The following is a 19,802-nucleotide window of genomic DNA, read 5'->3' on the forward strand; positions in this document are numbered from 1 at the left end:
TCTGAAGAATATATATGTACGTCTGTTATAATAATATCTCGAGAGATGAATACCTTTTTTAACTCATCAGTCTAGTAGTGAGGGACCGTCGCAAAATTATAGGATGTTTCTTTGAAATTAAAACCATCCTTATTTGATATTATAATCTGTATCTAGTCCTTTTAGTTCAGTTTGTATAGAGTGTGATAACGTATTGTTTTACAAAAATAATTTAATTCAATACATTGGTTTTGTAATATAAGTATGTCCTCAATACAAATATTTATGTATTGAATTCAATTAATTTTGTAAAACAATACGTTATTACACTCTATACAAACTGTTGTTTTACAAAATTAATTATTTCAATACACTGCTTTTGTAATATAAGCATGTTTTCAATCCAAATATTTATGTATAGAATTCAATTAATTTTGTAAAACAATACGTTATTACACTCTATACAAACTGTTGTTTTACAAAATTAATTTAATTCAATACACTGCTTTTGTAATATAAGTATGTCCTCAATCCAAATATTAATGTATTTAATTCAATTAATTTTGTAAAACAACGCGTTATTACACTCTATACCAACTTTTGTTTTACAAAATTAATTTAATTCAATACACTGCTTTTGTAATATAAGTATGTCCTCAATCTGAATATTTATATATAATAGTTCTGCACTCGGTGCACGTGCATAGACGTGCAAATGACAATTTTTTTAACTGTTCTCGTCACTGAAAATTAAGTATCGTGTAATCAACTGTGTCGTATTGGTTTAGCACAGAGAATAACTTTGTAGTTGTACAAATATAGAGGTAAGCATGACACTGAGTTTTTGAACACTTTTCTGTCTAGCAACGAATATTCTTTGTATATCATAAGTGTTACACGTTGCTTTGTTCTCAGATAACCGGATGTGGCTTTGATATAAAAAAACACACACAAACATCACTACTTCAGTATTGGAAGAGTTTATTTCCTTCCTTAAATATTGCACGTTCTGTAAACGATACTGTCTAGTTTATGTTTAGGATTATTCCAGATATATGTTGACAAAACACCAAATACACAGACCTTTTATTAAGGTATTTATTTTTAACGTATCGATTTATTTATAGGCACTTTCGAGTTATCGGTTTTAATAATCATAAAGACGTTGGTTACCACAAACTATCATCATATCTGATAAGGTTTAACTATTTATGATAATAGAAGAACACGCGTCTTCAGGAAATCAGTTTTAATACTTCCCCTTGGTGGACTGAGCAGATTGTCTGATGTGGCTTTGTTATAAGAAAACACATCTAAACAATTTTAACACAAATACAAGATACCCTGGAACTCCCAGAGTTTTTAAAAGGTAAATGAACCTTTTTTTTTATTACTCAACTATTGTTTGAAGTGTGAAACTTAAAAATAAACTTCAAATCAAGTCACTACATATTATTTAATGAAAGTTACTTATGTCCTTTAAGTCCTTAAAAACACTGAATAACACTATGAAAAAACATTTTTACTTTTTGTTGTGCCTGGGCAGAAAGTGTTATTTCACAATTGCTTATGCCTGGAGTAAATGGAAAACACCTAATTTTTTTCTCTTCAAACTTTGGTTTTGTGACTTGGGTGATGAAATTTTTAAATTTACCCATTTTCCAGAACATTCCAGGTAGATTCAGTGCTGAGTAGCTAATAGAAAATTTTCTCGAACTTACAAGAATGTTCAAGAACTTTCCAGAATGTCATATAAACTTACGAGAATTTCCACGAATTTTTTTAGAAAGTTCCAGAACTTTTCATTGTAATATATATATATAAGGGCTCACCACTTCAGTTTAGCTGTAGCTGCCGAGGTGAACACATAGATCTATCTGATTTTATCACACTTGGCATCAAGAAGCTGCAAGTATTTTCCAGACGTATCTACAAGCCTCGACGTTGTGTTGCTCCATAACGGGAATAAGTATCCGTCTCCTCCCTGGCTCATTCTTGCACCTCAAAGAGGAATATAACAGCGTCAAGACCTTGTTAGAAGCCTTGAAGTATGATGAGTATAACTGGGAAGTTATCGGATACTTCACAATGGTGGCATTCCTGATGGGTCTTCAAGGAGGCTTTACCAAGTTTCTCTGTTATCTTTACCTTTGGGACAGCAGAGAAACCGCAGTGCACTACAACAGGAAGCACTGGTCACAAAGGACCAATTTGTCTGTGAGGAGGCATAATGTCAAGTGGGAGCCAGATGGTGTTGTTCCCACCATTGTACATAAATCTGGGTCTTATGAAACAATTTTTCATATCTCTGAAAAGAAGTCTGCAGCCTTCAAGTACTTTCAAGACTTCTTCTCTAAACTGTCTGAGGCAAAGGTCAAAGCTGATGTCTTCGATGAACCACAAATAAAGAAGATACTAGATGCATAGAATTCCTCAAGAAGCTCAGTAGGAAGAGAAAAAAGCTTAGGGCAGCTTTTTCGCAGTGATTTGGGACTTCTTGGGCAATCACAAGACCGAAAATTATGTGGAACTGTTTGAGGCTCTGGTAAAAACTACTGCAAAACGGGCAGCAGGATGTCCCTGAAAGTCCATATCCTTGACGTTCATCTTGATAAATTCAAGGAGAACATGGAAGCATACTCAGAGGAGCAAGGCGAGCGTTTTCACCAAGATATTCTGGACTTTGAACGCCACTACCAAGGAGCGTATAACGAAATCATAAAAGTAGCAAATATCGAAAAACTACTCACTTCTAAACTTTTTCTATAATTACAGTACAAATACATGCAAATCTTGATTCATCTGTTGTTTTGTTTACACCCTATGTAAATGAAAATGTCGAAATTTGTCCGTTTTTACATTGAAAAAAAGTTAATTTCTAAATTTCATTATCCAATCCAAAAGAGCAACGTTTGAAGGTAATAAAGACCATTTACTGTACTTTTACAACATAAGCAATTAAAAAAATAACTCAACGTTTGTGTTACATAGTGTAATCAGAGAACAAATACTTTTGGTTCAGGTCTTAAACACTATGACCTTGTTAGGCCTGCGTGCACTTCGTGTTGCTATCTTGTCTAAAAAGAATTTCATTGGAGACTTGTAACCTCGATTCCGATTGGTTCTAATTACTGGACGGCTAGTCTCATAATCCTTACTTAATGGTATAAAAAGACGCGGCTATCACCGTAACAAATAGTGACGAATTGTACAGAATAGTTGTGCCGAAAGTCATATAGAGAAGTCATACTTCCCTGTATAAAGTTTAAAGTGTTTAATTTGTCTTATTGCAGACGTGATTGTTTTGTTTCGTTTTTCAGTGACCATAATTATTTTGTTAGTTTATTCAGTTGTTTATTGTTTAGAATCTGAGCACAATGTTCGGACCAGTAACGATCGTCCTTTTCATTATACTGTTCACAATCTGGATACTGTAAGTAGATTTTTCTATATTTTAGAGACATTAGAGACATTTTTTCAACATGAAACATCTTTTCTTTCAAGGCTACTATTGGAATCACTTGTTGTGAACATTTTCGTTTTTAATAAAATACGTTAAAGTACGTTTGTTTTCAGTTTTGTGCAAAGCTACACAAGAGCTATCTGTGTTAGCCGTTCCTAATTTAGCAGTGTAAGACTAGTGGGAAGGAGCTAGACAGCACCACCCGCTTCCAACTCTTGGGCTGCTCTTTTACCAACGAATAGTTGGATTTTCATTGACGACAACAATTAAAATATATTTATCATTTCCACGTCCTTGTACCTGTACTTAGTTCAGAACTATTATACATAAATATTTGTATTGAGGACATACTTATATTACAAAACCAATGTATTGAATTAAATTATTTTGATAAAACAATACGTTATCACACTCTATACAAACTGAACTAAAAGGACTAGGTGAAGATTATAATATAAAATAAGGATGGTTTTATTTTCTAACAAACATTCTATAATATATAGACTGTCTCTCACTACTAGACTGTTGAGTTAATAAAGGTATTCATCTCTCGAGATATTATTATAACAGACGTACATATATATTCTTCAGAAAACAAAACTGTTTGAAAGTTTTCATATCATATTAACGTTTTGTCACCTTATTGTGAAAGTTGTTTACCCCATAAATTTTGAATATTAGTTGTTAAGATAACCATCATTCTGTTTTCCCTGGTCCAGAGGGAGTTCAGAAATCGGCGTAACAAACTGTCATTATGAGGGTTCAAAGTTTGATCTCTCTTAGTAACATAAAAAAATGGTTGAAGGATGTTGTTAACTTATGAATGCATACTTTGGTTGAAGGATGCTGTTTACTTCTAGATGTGTAATTTGGTTGAAGAATGTTGTTAAATCTATCTTTTTATTTTCTAAACATTAGAAAAAGGAGAAAACATTTCAACAGTTTTGTCAAGCTAGGGAATTCCAGGACCAAAACCTAATTTGTTGTTTGGTAACATGTGGGAAATATACTGGAAGGTATGATTTTATATTCTTTACTCAAAATATAATTCAATTGTTTAAACTGGTATTTTTATCTTTCACTTTGAAAATATTACAGTCTTGTAGTTCTCTTCGTCTCTGGATATGTGTGTTAATGATATTTGTTTAAATGTGTAGTGAAATAATCTATGCAAGAGGATTTTAAGCAAAAAATTCATAATTTGTTGTAGTAACAAGTGTAACATAAATGTTTTCTGATGTGTTTCTATGGTTTAAACGCCTAAATCAGGCAAATGAACAATAAATTAACCGCAATAATTTGAAAAGTAACCATTGATATCTTATATCTATAAATACAGGGACCCCTTTCTTGTCTTCAAAATTGGATAGATCAGTATGGAAATGTTTTTATGTAAGTGATACGTAATTATTATATACTTATACGAAATAAGTTTGTATTTATATCATATATACTTCTTTACGTCATCTAACCTCGAAGTAAAACAAAGTTTCTGAATATATACGAAATATCTTATCAATACTTTGTAAAACTTTAGCAAGTTATGTTCAATAACATTCAGTTGAACAGATCAGGTCGCTTGTCTTTATTAATTAATAATTAATTAAATCATTCATAACTCATATATTTAGTTAAACTATTCAGGTCAGTATGTTATCATGTGATTTCGTTAAGTTATCTCTGAGTTAAATTCCGAGAACACTAATAAAGGAATTAGAGTGACATTTCTTATATAACGCCGTTTTAACCACATTAACTCTGTTTTGTTTTTTAAATAATCAGTTGTTTGACACTGGAGTAAATTAATTAAATTTCTTGTTAAACTTGTTAAGATTCTTAAAAATACTTAAAAACAGCTTATTATATGCGGAACGTTTCACCTTGTTAACCTTGTTAGCCATTGTTATCAAAATATTTCAACTTGAAACAAGATTTTAATTATATTTTGTATCAGTAATGACACTTAAAGTCATTCTTTAATACTTAGTAGCAAATCAGCTAACACTAAATTTTGAAATTTAAAGAGATGAGACTTTAGCACTATCTGTAGGTAAAAAGAGAAAGTAAACTAATTATTGGTTATATTATTTTCCTTTCTGATCAGCTTATTACAGTTGTACATATCTGATATTAACAAATTGATACAGGACAGTTATTTGGAAAAGATATATTCTCATCAACTTTTATATGTTAATTCTAACAAATATATATGTGAATAGGATGCGGTGTAAGACAACACAGTTTCCCTAGTTTGACTTCAAGCAACTAGTTTTGAAACAAAGGTGTTATCTTAAAAGGAACAAGCTATAGTTTTTAAGTTGATTTCCGTATTCCAGCTACTTCTTTGGAATGAGACCAGTTTTGGTGGTGATGGATCTCGACCTGTTAAAAGAAATTCTGATTAAGGATTTCATGGATTTTGCAGATCGACCAGTAAGGATTGTTTCTACCCATGTGCCTTTCGTTAAATGTTTATTAAAATGTAAATCTAATTAATGTTATATCATGTTTGAAAACTTTTACACAAAGTTTCTGTTTCAATCGAAATCTGACATTGTTTCATTAAATATTACTATAACATAAGAAGTTTTGACAAACCAAGTTTAAAACAACGCCAAATTTCTTACAAAATATAATTTATATCGTTTTTTTTTCTGTAAAACCACTTACCATATTGTTATCAATTATATTAAAAACTAATTTATTTGAGTAACAGTTTGTATACATATTATTTCTTACAGCTCGTATTGTTAAATATTCTAGTATCAGTGATACTGGTTGTATGTGGTATATGTAAACAACCAACAGTGTATTCAGTAGTGAAATAACTGAATATTGTGGTTTTCTTCAAGGTGTTACTTTTGCATCGTGTTTTATCACTGGGTTTTTAGGGTCTTTTTGAATTAGATCCACCAAGGAAACCGGGAGAACCTATGAACGACTTCCTAATTTTCCTGCGTGGAACTCGCTGGAAGAGAGTTAGAAGTGTAATAACCCCTTCCTTTACTACCCTGAAACTTAAAACAGTAAGTATTAATAACTTTATTCAACTCGTGAATATTGACAGATGACTTCTTTAGAACAACTATAAAATACAGTTATTTTTTCAGAAGTTCGTGTGTCCTCAGCTCAAATGCATATTTACACCCAGATAAAGTCTTGACAAACACCACCTGTAACAGCTTATTAAACACGTGTTAACTATCCTTCACAGTTCACAATTAGAAAGTTCATTCACCCTACATGCAATCGAGTTTCACCCTTTTTATAAAATAAAAGGGTTGCTTAATATTAAAATAACCTCATTCATTTTCCTTAAGGCTATTCATTGCTCCACAATATCTTCTCAATAGATCAATTGAAAGTTTCAAGGATTATAATACTAAACTACAAGTTTTCATACCCTTGGCGTATAAAGTACAGACATTCCGTTGTGTGCCCTTCTATTTAACTAGAAATCAACAATGGATTTGGAATACTTTAATGCTGTTTCAGAGGAAGTCATTTTGTCCTAATTTCCTTATCCTGAGCATAATTTAAAATATATCAAGTAGTTTAACAAGCTACATCAACAACTTTGTTTATTATTCGAACAAAGAACAACTCTTTTGAGCAACAAAGGTTACAACCGTTATTCTACGAAAGAAACTTTTAGTGATATGTTAAAATTACAATCATGTGAAAAACGCGAATTTTTTTGTTTATTCTGTCGACAACACAAATATTAGAAACAATATATTTGTAAAAAAAAAAGAAAGTATAAACGCAAATGTAGAACTAAATATATTTTACTAAATATTTATTTGAATATTTTTGAAGGATTCATAAATCCGTCTTACAGTAAATTATGTTACATATTTTTCCCTTAATTTTTACTAATCTTACTAATAGAATATTCCAACACACACTTCGATATTTAACGAAAATGTATAATTTGATATGCAATGCTTTGTTCTTCAACCAACAGATAAGAATAAGACGAACATTCACGTGTATTTATTTACAACATATAACCATATTGCGCAGTATTTTAAATTATTTTGTTTATAAATATAACTTTCTTTTTCGTTCACTAGATGGCACAAACTATGGATGAAACTATAAATGACTTATTAAGAAATATTGAGGAATATTCTGGACAAGAAAATTATCTAGACGTATATAAGCTATTCCAGGCCATGACTATGGACGTTATGGTTAAATGTGCTTTAGGAATTGATGCACATGTTCAGAAAAATCCAATGGAACACGAGTTAATCAATCATGCCAAAGTAATTTTCGGTACTTCAATACAGTCGTTGATTTTTCTCATTCACAGTAAGAGTTTTGGTATTTTGTTGTGTATAATAGTTTTAATAAATTTGTTATGGTGGAAAAAGTGTTTATGAAATTGTTTAAATTTGTAACATTTGCTTAACAGTGTTAGATCTGACACTTCAAACGTACTCTCTACCGAGGGAAGATGTCGTCAAAGATGACGAGTCCAAATGTTGTCATTAAATAGAAGGATGTTTGTGACGGTCTTACAAGCGACCATTACTCATACAATACATGTCTCATCATGTTGATAATAAAGTAATTATAGCATCCTGAAAGGATGTTTAATACTAATTCATTAAATGGTTAAATATTAATTCGACCAAAAAAGGATGCTTAACACTAATTCATTTATAAGTTCTTCATTAATTAAATTACTTGCAATTAATTCATCATAGAAAAAGAACGCTTAGCTAATTTATGAGTTAATTAATTTTCATATCCTAAAGGGACTATATCTTTCTAAGTAAGGTTAAAATTTTGCAGTCATATACCAAGATGTCAAAAACTCTGTTCAGTGTAACATAGTCGTAATTATTTTCATTTTACCATACACACTATACATGTCTGTTCGTTTAAACCGCACTAAAAAGGTGAAAATATCATACAATATTCAAAATATTTCATTTATACAACATTGTACATCGTCAATAAAACGTTTATTATACAATAACTCTTTTACCAACTTTTCATAAATAATTTTCGCATTTTTACATGATGAGAAAGGTGGTTCATGTAAGGAAATTACAAAACTTTGGTGATTTTAAAATATTTGATAAGATGTCAATGAAAGATTATCCATGTTTCGAAAACATGACGAGATAAAACTTTTTTAAGTAGTCGAAAAATAATTAGTAATTTATAACTGAAAGTTTTTTACAATGGTAATTGACAACTAAATTTTTACAATAGCAATTGACAACTAATTTTTTTACAATGGTAATTGACAAATAAAGTGTTTTTTACAATAATAATTGTCAAGTAATTTTTTTACAATGGTAATTGACAACTAAAGTGTTTTTTTTACAATGATAATTGTCAAGTAATTTTTTTAGAATGGTAATTGACAACTAAAGTGTTTTTTACAATTGTAATTGACAACTAAAGTTTTTTATATTATGGAGATTTTTTCATTGATTAATAATGTGATAGAACAAGTATGTACAGCAGTTATTAGACACAATGGGTAATCTTACATTCAACTGTTGTGTCAATGATCTCGTGACAACCACAGATGAACAGAGAAGTGTCAAAGTGTGACTGAAATGTTATTCTTCAAGCATTCTTTTCAAATAACATAGAATTATAGCTGAATTTTTTATGTGATGTAATTATATGTTATGATTTAAAATGAATAATCGATAAAAAATTGTAAGTTTTCCTATTTTGGGTATTAGCGAACTAATTGTTAAAAGAATAATATACGAGAATCTCCTATATTGTGACAGTATATTCTTCCTTATCATTGATGACGTCATTTAGATAATGCTTGATGTCATTATCATTTGCTCATAACATGAGTGACCATATGATCATCTTTAACACATATTCGAATCGCATTTGTAAGTTATTTTTTAGTGTTTAAGGTACTTTAATAGAAAATATATGAATTATTAATAAGTCATTCCGTTATTATTTTTAGATGTAGGAAAAATGAATTACTAGGAAAATAACATAAAGGTGAAAGAGTATGTTTTTATTTAATTAACAGGGTGGCTGGTGTTCCCTGAGATATTTTAGGTTATTAGTATATTCTGTATGCACATCATTAAGTCTGTGGACAGGTTTTAATACTCGTAGTGGGCAGAGCACAGATACCCATTCTCTTGCTTTGCGTTTAACTATAAACAAAGAAACAAATAACGCTGTATGTAATTCTTATGACTTTGACTATCAATGTAATAAGTGCTGACGTAAAGAAAACCTTTGTCCTGTCTTTGATTTAAAAAGTGTCATAAAATAAACTTATCCCTGCTGTTAGGTAGATCAAAACTGGCTTTTGTCAATGATATAAATTCATCTAATATGTAGCAATAATATTTCTAAATATTATACAATTAAAAATAATAATAAAATCTCACTTATTTGAGTAGAATCGATCTTTCATTTAGAAAAATTGTTCTGAGCCTACTGTTACAGTCTGAGAATTTGCTGTATATTGCGCATAGTATGGAATAATTTTACACTAACAATTATTAAGAATACACAGTTAGCGTTTTGTATAACTTTGTAGGCAGATAGCGAGAATGTTTCATCATTGATAAGCAAATTTGATAAACGTACAGTTTGAAAAAATACAAAAATTGTACTGAACTGATATGCATCACAACATATTTATATAATTATATAGTTTTTATAGTAAGTGATCTTTTGTATATATATGTATATATATGTATATATGTATATATATATATACATAATAAACATTGAACTGCATAATTCATGTTATCATAAACTTTGATAACTTCGTTTTACCACCGAATAGTAGAATTGAACGTAACATTGTAACGACCCCACGGTTGAAACGACGAGCATATTTGGTGTGATGGGTATTTGAACCAGAGACCCTTAGATTACGGGTCGAGTGTCCCTAACACTGTCCATGAAAGACCTAACTTATAACAAAAACAACAGCTAGGGATTTGTATATTGTCTGTTTCATGATATAACGTCTGGTGTTGTAGGTGTCAGTTATTAGTAAGTCATTCATTTATTATATTTAACTGTTGGACATTTATTAGTTACGTATGATTTGTAAAACGTTAAGTGTCTTACAGAACATTGTCTTAAAGACTCTATGAACCATTTAGATAAGTATTCCATACTTTCACATATTTTTGTACGTTTGAAGTTGAGAAACTGTTATTTAAAAAAATGTACAGATACAGTAAGTCAATAATTTATTATTAATGATGAATAAAGAACTTTAACACAATTAAATCTGGACGTTGACAGTTTGTACAAATAATGTTGTTGTATATTGGTTAAATTCGTATAGTAATAATAGTGATTAAGGATATGTAAAGATTCGCCTTTTAAAAATAGGTACAAATTATTTTGTGACACATCAGTAAAACTGTTATTGTATAATAAACGTATTGTTGAAGATGTAAAATATTGTATAAAGTCAAAGTATAATTTTATGTATTGCATAATATTGCTCCTTTTAAGCGCATTTAAATTTGCACACATTTATTGCAAATGCGGAACAAAATGTATCATATTACATTTTTTTTAAATTAAGCACAAAGCTACTTGAGGGCTATCTGTGCTAGCCGTCCCTAATTTACCAGTGTAAGACTAGAAGTTAAGCAGCTAGTCATCACCACCCACCGCCAAATCTTGGGCTACTCTTTTACCAACGAATAGTGGGATTGACTGACACATTACAACGCTCGCACGGCTGAAAGAGCGAGTATCTTTTACGCAATGTGGATGCGAACCCGCGACCCTCAGATTACGAGTCGTACGCCTTAACACTCTTAGCCATGCCGGGCCCATATTACATTAAATAAAGCTATGTAACACAACTTTTGTTCCTTGATAGTATGTTTTATTTCTCAATTGCTTATGTTGTAAAAGTACAGAAAATGGCCATTATTCCCTTCAAATTTGCTTTTGTGACCTGGATAAATAACCTATTTTCTATGTAAATATAATAAACGTTTCCATGACGATGTAAAATGTATAATAAAGTTAAAGTTTTAAACATTTTATGATATCGCATCTTTTAGAGCAATATAAACCTAAAGACATATGTAGTGGGTGTGTAGCAAAATGCATATAATTGTGATATTGTTACATAAAATATTGCTATTGACATATTATAATATCATTGAAAATCTTTAAGCACTTGAGTGAGGTACTGTTCTTATAGGACATGGAATTTAATTACCTGATGAATTAGGGTTAAGAATCCTTTTTTTTCTACGACAAATTAATTAAAATTGACTTTCTGAATTAATTATCAATGAACGAGAGTTAAGCGTCCTTTTGAGGACGTAGTAAATATAATTGATTTAATGAATTACTGTAAGTATTCTTTTTAAGACGATCTAATTAATTAATTATCGGCATGATGAGACATATATTATAAGATTAACGGCTGTCTGTTTTGTTGTCTTATCAACGTGCCCCCAATAACGCGCCTTCTAATTAAAACTTTTGACGGCATGACCACCTATAATGGCGACCTAGTCATACGTTCCCATTGACGTACACACTAATAATAATGTTTGAAAATATGATCCCGTCATCTAAAGTGACACCTTCCCTTTGCACCCATCGAGCGACCTCTTTTATTCAATCTGAATTGCTGGATTTACTACTGCTGCCTTTTGATTCTTAACAAAAAGTACTATGCATGAAAAAAGGCAGATACTGTGACCTAACAGCATCGAAATAAACGAAAAATGTACCACCTATTTATCGTTCCAAATGTTCATTAATGATTATTATATAATTTTACGTCCTAATTATATCTAATTTTTATAAACGCAATTGAAAAATAAAACTGATGAGATAAAATGTTATTTACATAGTTTACCACAAACAATATGGTTTTTGTCGTATGTCTTCAATACGATTTTATGGTTGTGTTTTAGTGTCGTTTCCGGCTTTTGGTTGGTTCACGAGAAATATCAGACATCTGCAGTATAAATTTTGGAACAAAGGTTCCAATCCATTTCTCGATCTTGTGGAGGTTTGTCGTCAAGTTATGAAATCACGAGAAGCTGATCCAGCGGTATGTGTAAAAATATACTTTGACATCAACAAGCTAACCCTTATATTAACGCTTATATTAACAAAACATTAGAACTAGGTTTAATATAGACTTTTACGAATTTATTGTGCTGCTAAGACATGATGATTAAAACATTTGACTCGTAATCTCTAGTTCGAATCTTCTCACCGATTATACCCGTCTGAACCATGGAGAAATGATAATGCGTCGGCCAATCGGCCCGACATGGCCAAGTGGATTAGGGCTTGCGACTCGTAATCTGAGGGTCTCGGGTTCGCATCCCCGTCGCGCCAAGCATGCTCGCCCTTTTAGCAGTGGGGGCGTTATAATGTTACGGTCAATCCCACTATTCCTTGGTAAAAGAGTAACCGAGGAGTTGGCGGCGGGTGGTGATGACTAGCTGCCTTCCCTCTAGTCGTACACTGCTAAACTAAGGACGGCTAGCGCAGATAGCCCTCGAGTAGCTTTTCGCGAAATTGAAAAACAAACAAAACAGTCAACTAATCTGTGTTTTCATTGGCAGTGAACGGCGTTTTCTTGTTGCCTTTCTTGTAATCTATCATTTTAGCCAATCACTCTAATAGCTTTGCGTATTCTTTATTAACAATCATACAAAGGAATATACTACGTTCACAACTTTAAATGGGATTGATTTTTGTATTGGAGAAATTAATGTAAATAAGTACTAATTATTTTTTGAATGAAAGAAAGATAATCTTTTATATATGTATATTTGGAAAACCATTTATATATTGTTCTTAGCTTGAATAAATATACCTTACACGCAAACAAAGAAAAAAAATATGACATGAAAACACTTCAGCTTCACACATGGTTCTGATACATCCCGTTCCACCACAACTTTATTTCGACTGTTGTTTTCATGAGATTTTCCGATATTTAAACTCGTTTCCATATAAATAACTCAAACTTCAGAATACTGGTCTTTATCCACAAACGTTTTAACTATCGGCGGATCATAAGTTAATGGCAAAGAAAAACTTTAGGCTAAGAAAATAGATTATGATATAAAAGAAAGTATTATAGTTTCTCATATGTGTAATACCTAAACAACTAGAGTGTTGCTAACGGTAACAATGGATTTTTTTATTATTCTTATATAGAAACGACGGAATGATCTTCTCCAGTTAATGATGGACTCTCAGTACATCAGTGTCAACGTTACGAAGGTTACAGGGAGTCAACTAACCGCTGGAGAAGAATCACGCAAATCAAACCCTGACGGAAGTACACATGTTAACGACCAGTTTAATGGTATTTATTATAACCCGTTATAACACCATGATCATCTTCCTCTTCATGTAGCTGTGATCCAGTCTTTAGCAACTGATAAAGAGGAACATGAAACATTATCACAGACAACAATTATGTCCATGAAACCCCAAAAACTTCTAACTGTAATTCTTCGGGTAATGTTGTGACCAGTAAAATTAATGTTTACTGAGGTTAAGACAAGAACAAACTCCTGATACGTGTTATATGTACTTTGATTTGCAGATACAAAACAAAATTATATTAATTGATAACATAATTTCATAAAAGTCTTAAATTCATTTGAATACTTATTATATATTTCTTGTATCATTATAGTTTCCAAGAGTGGACTATCTGACAATGAAGTGTTGTACAACGCTATGTTGGCTTTAGTAGCAGGGTAACTGTAGTACTTTTAATGGTCATTTTATCATTAATTACAATATATTGCTAATTGTAATGGCATATTAATTGCAATTAGTTTAACAGTTCCGTAATCACTAATAATCTACTGTATTAACTTTTAATATTATATTATCATTAACTAAGTTACTTCAACAGTTAGAAATACTTAGAAGTAATAATGTTGCCCTATGTATATATTAGTATTATTTTAAAATTACTTCAACTGTTCTAAAATTTTAAAATTAATAATATTACCCTTAATACATTACTATTATTTTAAAATCACTTCAACTATTACAAATACTTAAATAATAATAATACCCTTAATACATTAGTATTATTTTAAAATCAGTTTCACTGTTACAAATATTTAGAAGTAATAATATTACCCTTAATATAATACTATTATTTTAAAATTATTTCAACCGTTACAAATACTTAGAAATAATAAGATTACCCTTAATATATTACTATTATAATTCTAAATTTAGGGCATAACGCAGTTCATATTCCTTTAAACTTAAATTTTTCTACTGTTTCTTGTTTTTGTATAACTCATTTCATATTGAAGTCAACCCCTGTGTCACAGCAGTAAGTTTAATCAATCGAGTTTCGATACTGATGCTGGGCCAAGCACAGGTTGCCCATTGTGCTTAAGGACAACAAACATATATTTTTCTTTCAGCTATGAAACAACTAGTTCTGCTCTTGGTTACACCATACACCTTCTGGTGCAGCACCCTAAAGTCCAAGACAAATTAAGACAAGAGGTAGACGAGCTCGTTGGAAAAGTACGTAAATTACAATATAGTTCACCACTTTGGCTTGTTAGTAATATATCATTCTGAATGTTTCAGCTGTTGTATACAGTGCTTACCTTAAACAGAGTTCAGAAAATACTTTCACAAAAATTATGAATTTACTCACATAATCTAGAAATCTCGAGTAAGTATTAACTTTAAAAAGCTAATCATCATTTTTCCATGAAGGGTAAATTAAACTTAGATTATTCGTTTCGTACGATAAGATCGAATTGATGTGTATTTTGTTTAATAAAATACCGTTCACAGAAATGTAATATATTAGGGAGAAAACTTGGATTACTTGTCTGTCCATAAACTCCGTTATCTGGATCAGGTTTTCAGCGAATGTCTCCGGGTTTATCCACCAGTTTTCCTGTAAGTTTTGAATATTTTTACGTAAACATAAATATCAAAATATTTATGGTAGGCAACAAATAGGAGAGAAATATTTTAAAATCAAAATATCTTATACCAACGAAATGGAAAACAAAGGAAAAATAGTAGGTATTTCTAAGCGATTTACTACATTAAATTATATAGAAAACGTTAAATTATATAGAACACATTAAATTATATACAACTAGAGGTTCTCTGAGGGTCATAAACTTCGTTAGTTTGACTAAGTTGTAGTGTCATGAAACGTATCAATGATTTAAAGTCTTGGATTAATAGTCACTATAAGTCAGGGGTGGTCAAATGTGGGGTTTATTCCAATACACAAGGAACTAGAAGGTCACTCAGTAGAGTTCATACACGTTACTCAGCTTTGATCATATTCAGCTCTCAAAAAATACGAAAATGTGTCCGTACGTCGTTTGTTATCAACAAACTTCATTCATTCTTGGCAGGAGAATGAGGAATAATATTCTAAACATGTTTCATCAAAATGTGGTCAATTTGACTGAATTATAGAGCAAATAATAACGTAAAAGAACAAATAATGTATCGGTTGCCATGCTAGAATCTCAGTGGTATTTCGGTTTTTGTCTGGGAATTACGGTTGTGCTGTAATAATTCGTTATTTTATATTAATAGGTTTGTTAATCGTGAGGCAAATAGAGATATAACATATGGATCCATTCAAATTCCGAAAGGAACGGCTGTACAGGTTCCTGTTTACCACCTTCATCATAACCCAGCTCTGTGGCCAGACCATGAAACGTTTGATCCAGAAAGGTAATTACAACATATATATATATATATTGTGTTTGCTTTGTTTCTTTTCACCTTGCCTGACCTTGCAGCTATTAACGCACTATATTCTTTTCTTGAAGTTATAGGTCACGCAGTATAATAGTGTAAAATAAAGACAAAGTAACATTCCAATAATGGCAGATATATAATTGCCAGACGATACGAGTGGTGAAATGGCGTTTAATTCAATAACACTTTTAAGTGTGTAAGATTATAATTATGACAACTCGTTAATAGGAGGCCACCACTGGTACAGCAGCAGGTGTACGGATTTTCTACGCTAAAGTCAGGGGTTCGATGGACTCAGCAGATAGCCTAATATGGCTTGGCTATAAGATAAAAACACACACGCACACACTCGTTAATAGGGTAAAATTACGTGAATAGTAAGTGCTAATTTTTCAATCTCATCATTTACATGAGGGCACTTGACAAGTTTATTATCGAGGATAATTACCACTGTTCTTGTTTCTTCGACATTTCGTGTGATGAAAAATATTTTAGTTTTATATAAAGCTTGCGACCTTCGATTGACTTCTTTTCTTTGTTTCTATCTATTACTTTATTAAAGTAGCAGAATATAAGCTTATGTTTATAGAAAAAACGCTTTGGGTCGGAAGGTCCTGTTTCCTGACCATTTTACGGATGAGGTTGTTTTTGTCTTCGGAGCCATTTGCTGTTCTAAACATTCCATTTTACCAGTTTTCTACACTTCAATATTTAATATTTTCATTTTTAAAATTTGTCTGCTTTTGTTCTATAAGTAGCATTCGTTCGAAAGGGTTAAAATATGTCTTTCCACCGAAAATATAACCATGACAACAGTAAACTGGCGAAAGGTTGAGAAACTGTCATAAACTAGTTTGTACAGCTTACAAACACATCGTTCATTCTTCCATAACTTGTATCTCTAGCGATACGAAGGAAAATTAAAATATTGAAATCATTTTAAAAAATGGCTACCTAACTCTACTTAAACAGTTGCGAACTGCTGGTTCCCAGTTCTAATAGTTTTATAGTAAGTAGAAATATTTTATTCAAAATTCCTGCTTAGTAGTATGCTAAGAAATGCTATTTATTATTTTAAGTTATAGAAAAATGAAAATATTTAGTAATTACGAAATTATTACAGGAAACTTATAATGGGACATCGCATATCATTTATGTTTAATATCATTTATAAACTTGTGTTAGACAATCGATTCAGCATTTAATAAGCTTTCGAATATTTTGCTCAAAATAGAAGAAAATTCTTTAGTTTCTCAAATTGAGCAAACGCCACTTTATACATATATATATATTCTTTATACGAGTGTCTATACTGTGTTATTGTTTTAACAACTTTACCAACACTTTACACCCAAATTTTAATCTTAAATATATTTCAGGTTTTCTGTTGATAATCACGACCACCATCCACTTGCTTGGCAACCATTTGGATATGGACCTAGAAACTGTATTGGGATGAGATTCGCTCAGCTGGAAGCCAAGATGGCCATAACTCGAATAGTTCAGAAGTACTACTTGATGCCTTGTGAGAAAACAGAAAAGGTAACCATAACAGAATATATATTTATTTTGTAACTTGTCCAACCAAACCGTGGATGCGTTATAATGTGACAGTCAATACCGCTGTTCGTTGGTAAAAGAGTAGCACAAGAGTTGGCGGTGGGTGGTGATGACTAGCTATCTTCCCTGTAGTCTTACACCACTAAATTAAAGACGGCGAGCATAAATAGCCCTCGAGTAGCTTTGTGCGAAATTCAAAAAAACAAACAAACAATCACATGTATATAGTATGCTTGTCAATTTTTCTAATTTTTGGTGTTTCTTCGTTTTTTAGCGTGTTGGAAAATACGTTCAAATAAATATAAGTTTCCTTTTAAAACTTGTAAATGTACACTTTAGTGATAATTAATTTTAAGCAACGTCTCCATGGAGATAAAAGTCAAGGTGATATAACGTTCTTGGAAAATATTTATTTGAGAACTGGTCATGTCCTAAATTAGAATGATTTATTTGAATTGTTACATATATAATTTTACTTTTTTGATGATATTCATCGAGTATATATGTTTAATCAAATGAATATATCTTAACTTTGACTTCATTACATTAAACCTCTCATAATTTACAACTGATTCTGAGTAATCCACTCATAAACCTTTGATAAGAAATTATCTGAATTCTGCAGTAGGATAACTTTTGTTTTTTAACTATTCACGCACAAAATATATATAGAGAAACTGATTTAAAGTTAAATTACAATTCTTTATAATAATGTTTTTGTTGTTGTTTTTTCTATCAGAAACTGACCGTCAGACTCGGTATCAATATTATGAATCCTGCAAATGGAGTTTTTGTAAAATTTGTCCCAAGAACTTCCCCGAAATGACGTATTAAAACACCAACCTAACCTTTCTTAAGCTAGTCCACAACTGGATGTTCAATAAGCAGTGTAAAAATGTTTTAAATAGGATTGAATATTGAGTTTGTGGTACACTTTCACGTATATTTTTGTCAAAGTGCGTATCTCTTTAATATCTTTGAAATACTTCGTACCTTCCAATATTCAATATTCAAATAAGAAATGATGTGTATTACGTTTTACCTTAATCAATAAAAGTTTTCCAAACTGATATTTTTGAAACTAAATGACTTAGAAAAATAAGACTTAAAACTTTCAGTAGTATTATACTGCAATTATATCTTTATTATATTACTTCAATAATTCAGAGAATAACAGTTGTGAAGCGAAAATGCATTCTGGGGTTATATTTTATTAAAACACCGAACACTTTGTGATGTTAGCTATTTGGCTAGAAATGTTTGAGTAGTTACGTTATTGCCCGGCACGGCGCCAGAGGGTGTAACATGCACGTCCATCTTAGATGTTGGGAAGAGAGGTGGAGAAAATGGAATTATAGACGCCACAAACAATGAAGTCATCAGAAAAAATGACGTCATAGTTACAGGAAGTATCGTCAGATAACGTATTGCTGTTAAAGATTGAAGACAGAGAGAGTGTTGCTTATCAACAAATAGCTAACACCACAATGTGTTCGGTGTTTTAATAAAATATAACCCCAGAATGCATTTTCGCTTCCTAACAAGCAACAGCCTTGATGTCAGACAGAGGTTTATCTCAAAGTTTTACGAGAAATACATCAAGTGAATGATAAATATTGTTATTTTAAATAACAGTGAAGACAAACAGGACATCATTCTTTTGTCATATTTATTTGTAACAAAATGAAAAAATACACAGAAGTTAAATTAGAATTTTTCAGGAAGATAAAATATGTAAAGTAAATTACTAAATATAATATATGATTTTTAAAAATAATGTAAAGTTAAACAGCAGGTGTATTATAATACTTTAAAATACTGTGTGCCCCAAAGTAACAGTATCCTGGGTAACGATAACATCTTCCACACATATAAATACTATTAAAATTATGTAAGTGAAATTAATTTCTTCAAGAACAATAAAAAAATCATTCTTATACGGATGGAATTATGAGAAACGGAAGAAAACACAGGATAGTTAAATAGGCATCCTTTTTATGATAACGGTTGTGAAAAAGTGTGATTGAGTAAGGAAACTAGAAGCTGTAATCAG

At 31.0% G+C, this 19,802-nt stretch overlaps 1 protein-coding gene across 4 annotated transcripts in view; it reads left to right on the forward strand.

The window, feature by feature from the left end:
- The window catches only part of LOC143244683 (cytochrome P450 3A8-like), a 42,694-nt gene extending 23,881 nt beyond the window's left edge, over nt 1-18,813 (forward strand). For 2 of the 4 annotated variants that reach the window (XM_076489785.1, XM_076489811.1), the window contains exons 3-14: nt 4,782-4,834; nt 5,779-5,875; nt 6,334-6,468; nt 7,519-7,759; nt 12,364-12,503; nt 13,628-13,778; nt 14,115-14,178; nt 14,869-14,974; nt 15,270-15,361; nt 16,022-16,162; nt 17,569-17,731; nt 18,489-18,813. In XM_076489785.1, the coding sequence (XP_076345900.1) occupies nt 4,782-4,834; nt 5,779-5,875; nt 6,334-6,468; nt 7,519-7,759; nt 12,364-12,503; nt 13,628-13,778; nt 14,115-14,178; nt 14,869-14,974; nt 15,270-15,361; nt 16,022-16,162; nt 17,569-17,731; nt 18,489-18,575 (1,470 nt within the window). In that variant the 3' untranslated portion in view covers nt 18,576-18,813. Of the gene's footprint in view, nt 1-3,159; nt 3,413-4,360; nt 4,459-4,781; nt 4,835-5,778; nt 5,876-6,333; nt 6,469-7,518; nt 7,760-12,363; nt 12,504-13,627; nt 13,779-14,114; nt 14,179-14,868; nt 14,975-15,269; nt 15,362-16,021; nt 16,163-17,568; nt 17,732-18,488 lie in introns of those variants that run through there. The other 2 variants (XM_076489795.1, XM_076489802.1) reach the window with 2 other exon arrangements.
- The last annotated feature ends 989 nt before the right edge of the window (nt 18,814-19,802 follow it).

The sequence above is a fragment of the Tachypleus tridentatus genome, chromosome 1 (genome assembly GCF_004210375.1).
Source record: "Tachypleus tridentatus isolate NWPU-2018 chromosome 1, ASM421037v1, whole genome shotgun sequence".
Classification (NCBI taxonomy): Eukaryota; Metazoa; Arthropoda; class Merostomata; order Xiphosura; family Limulidae; genus Tachypleus; species Tachypleus tridentatus.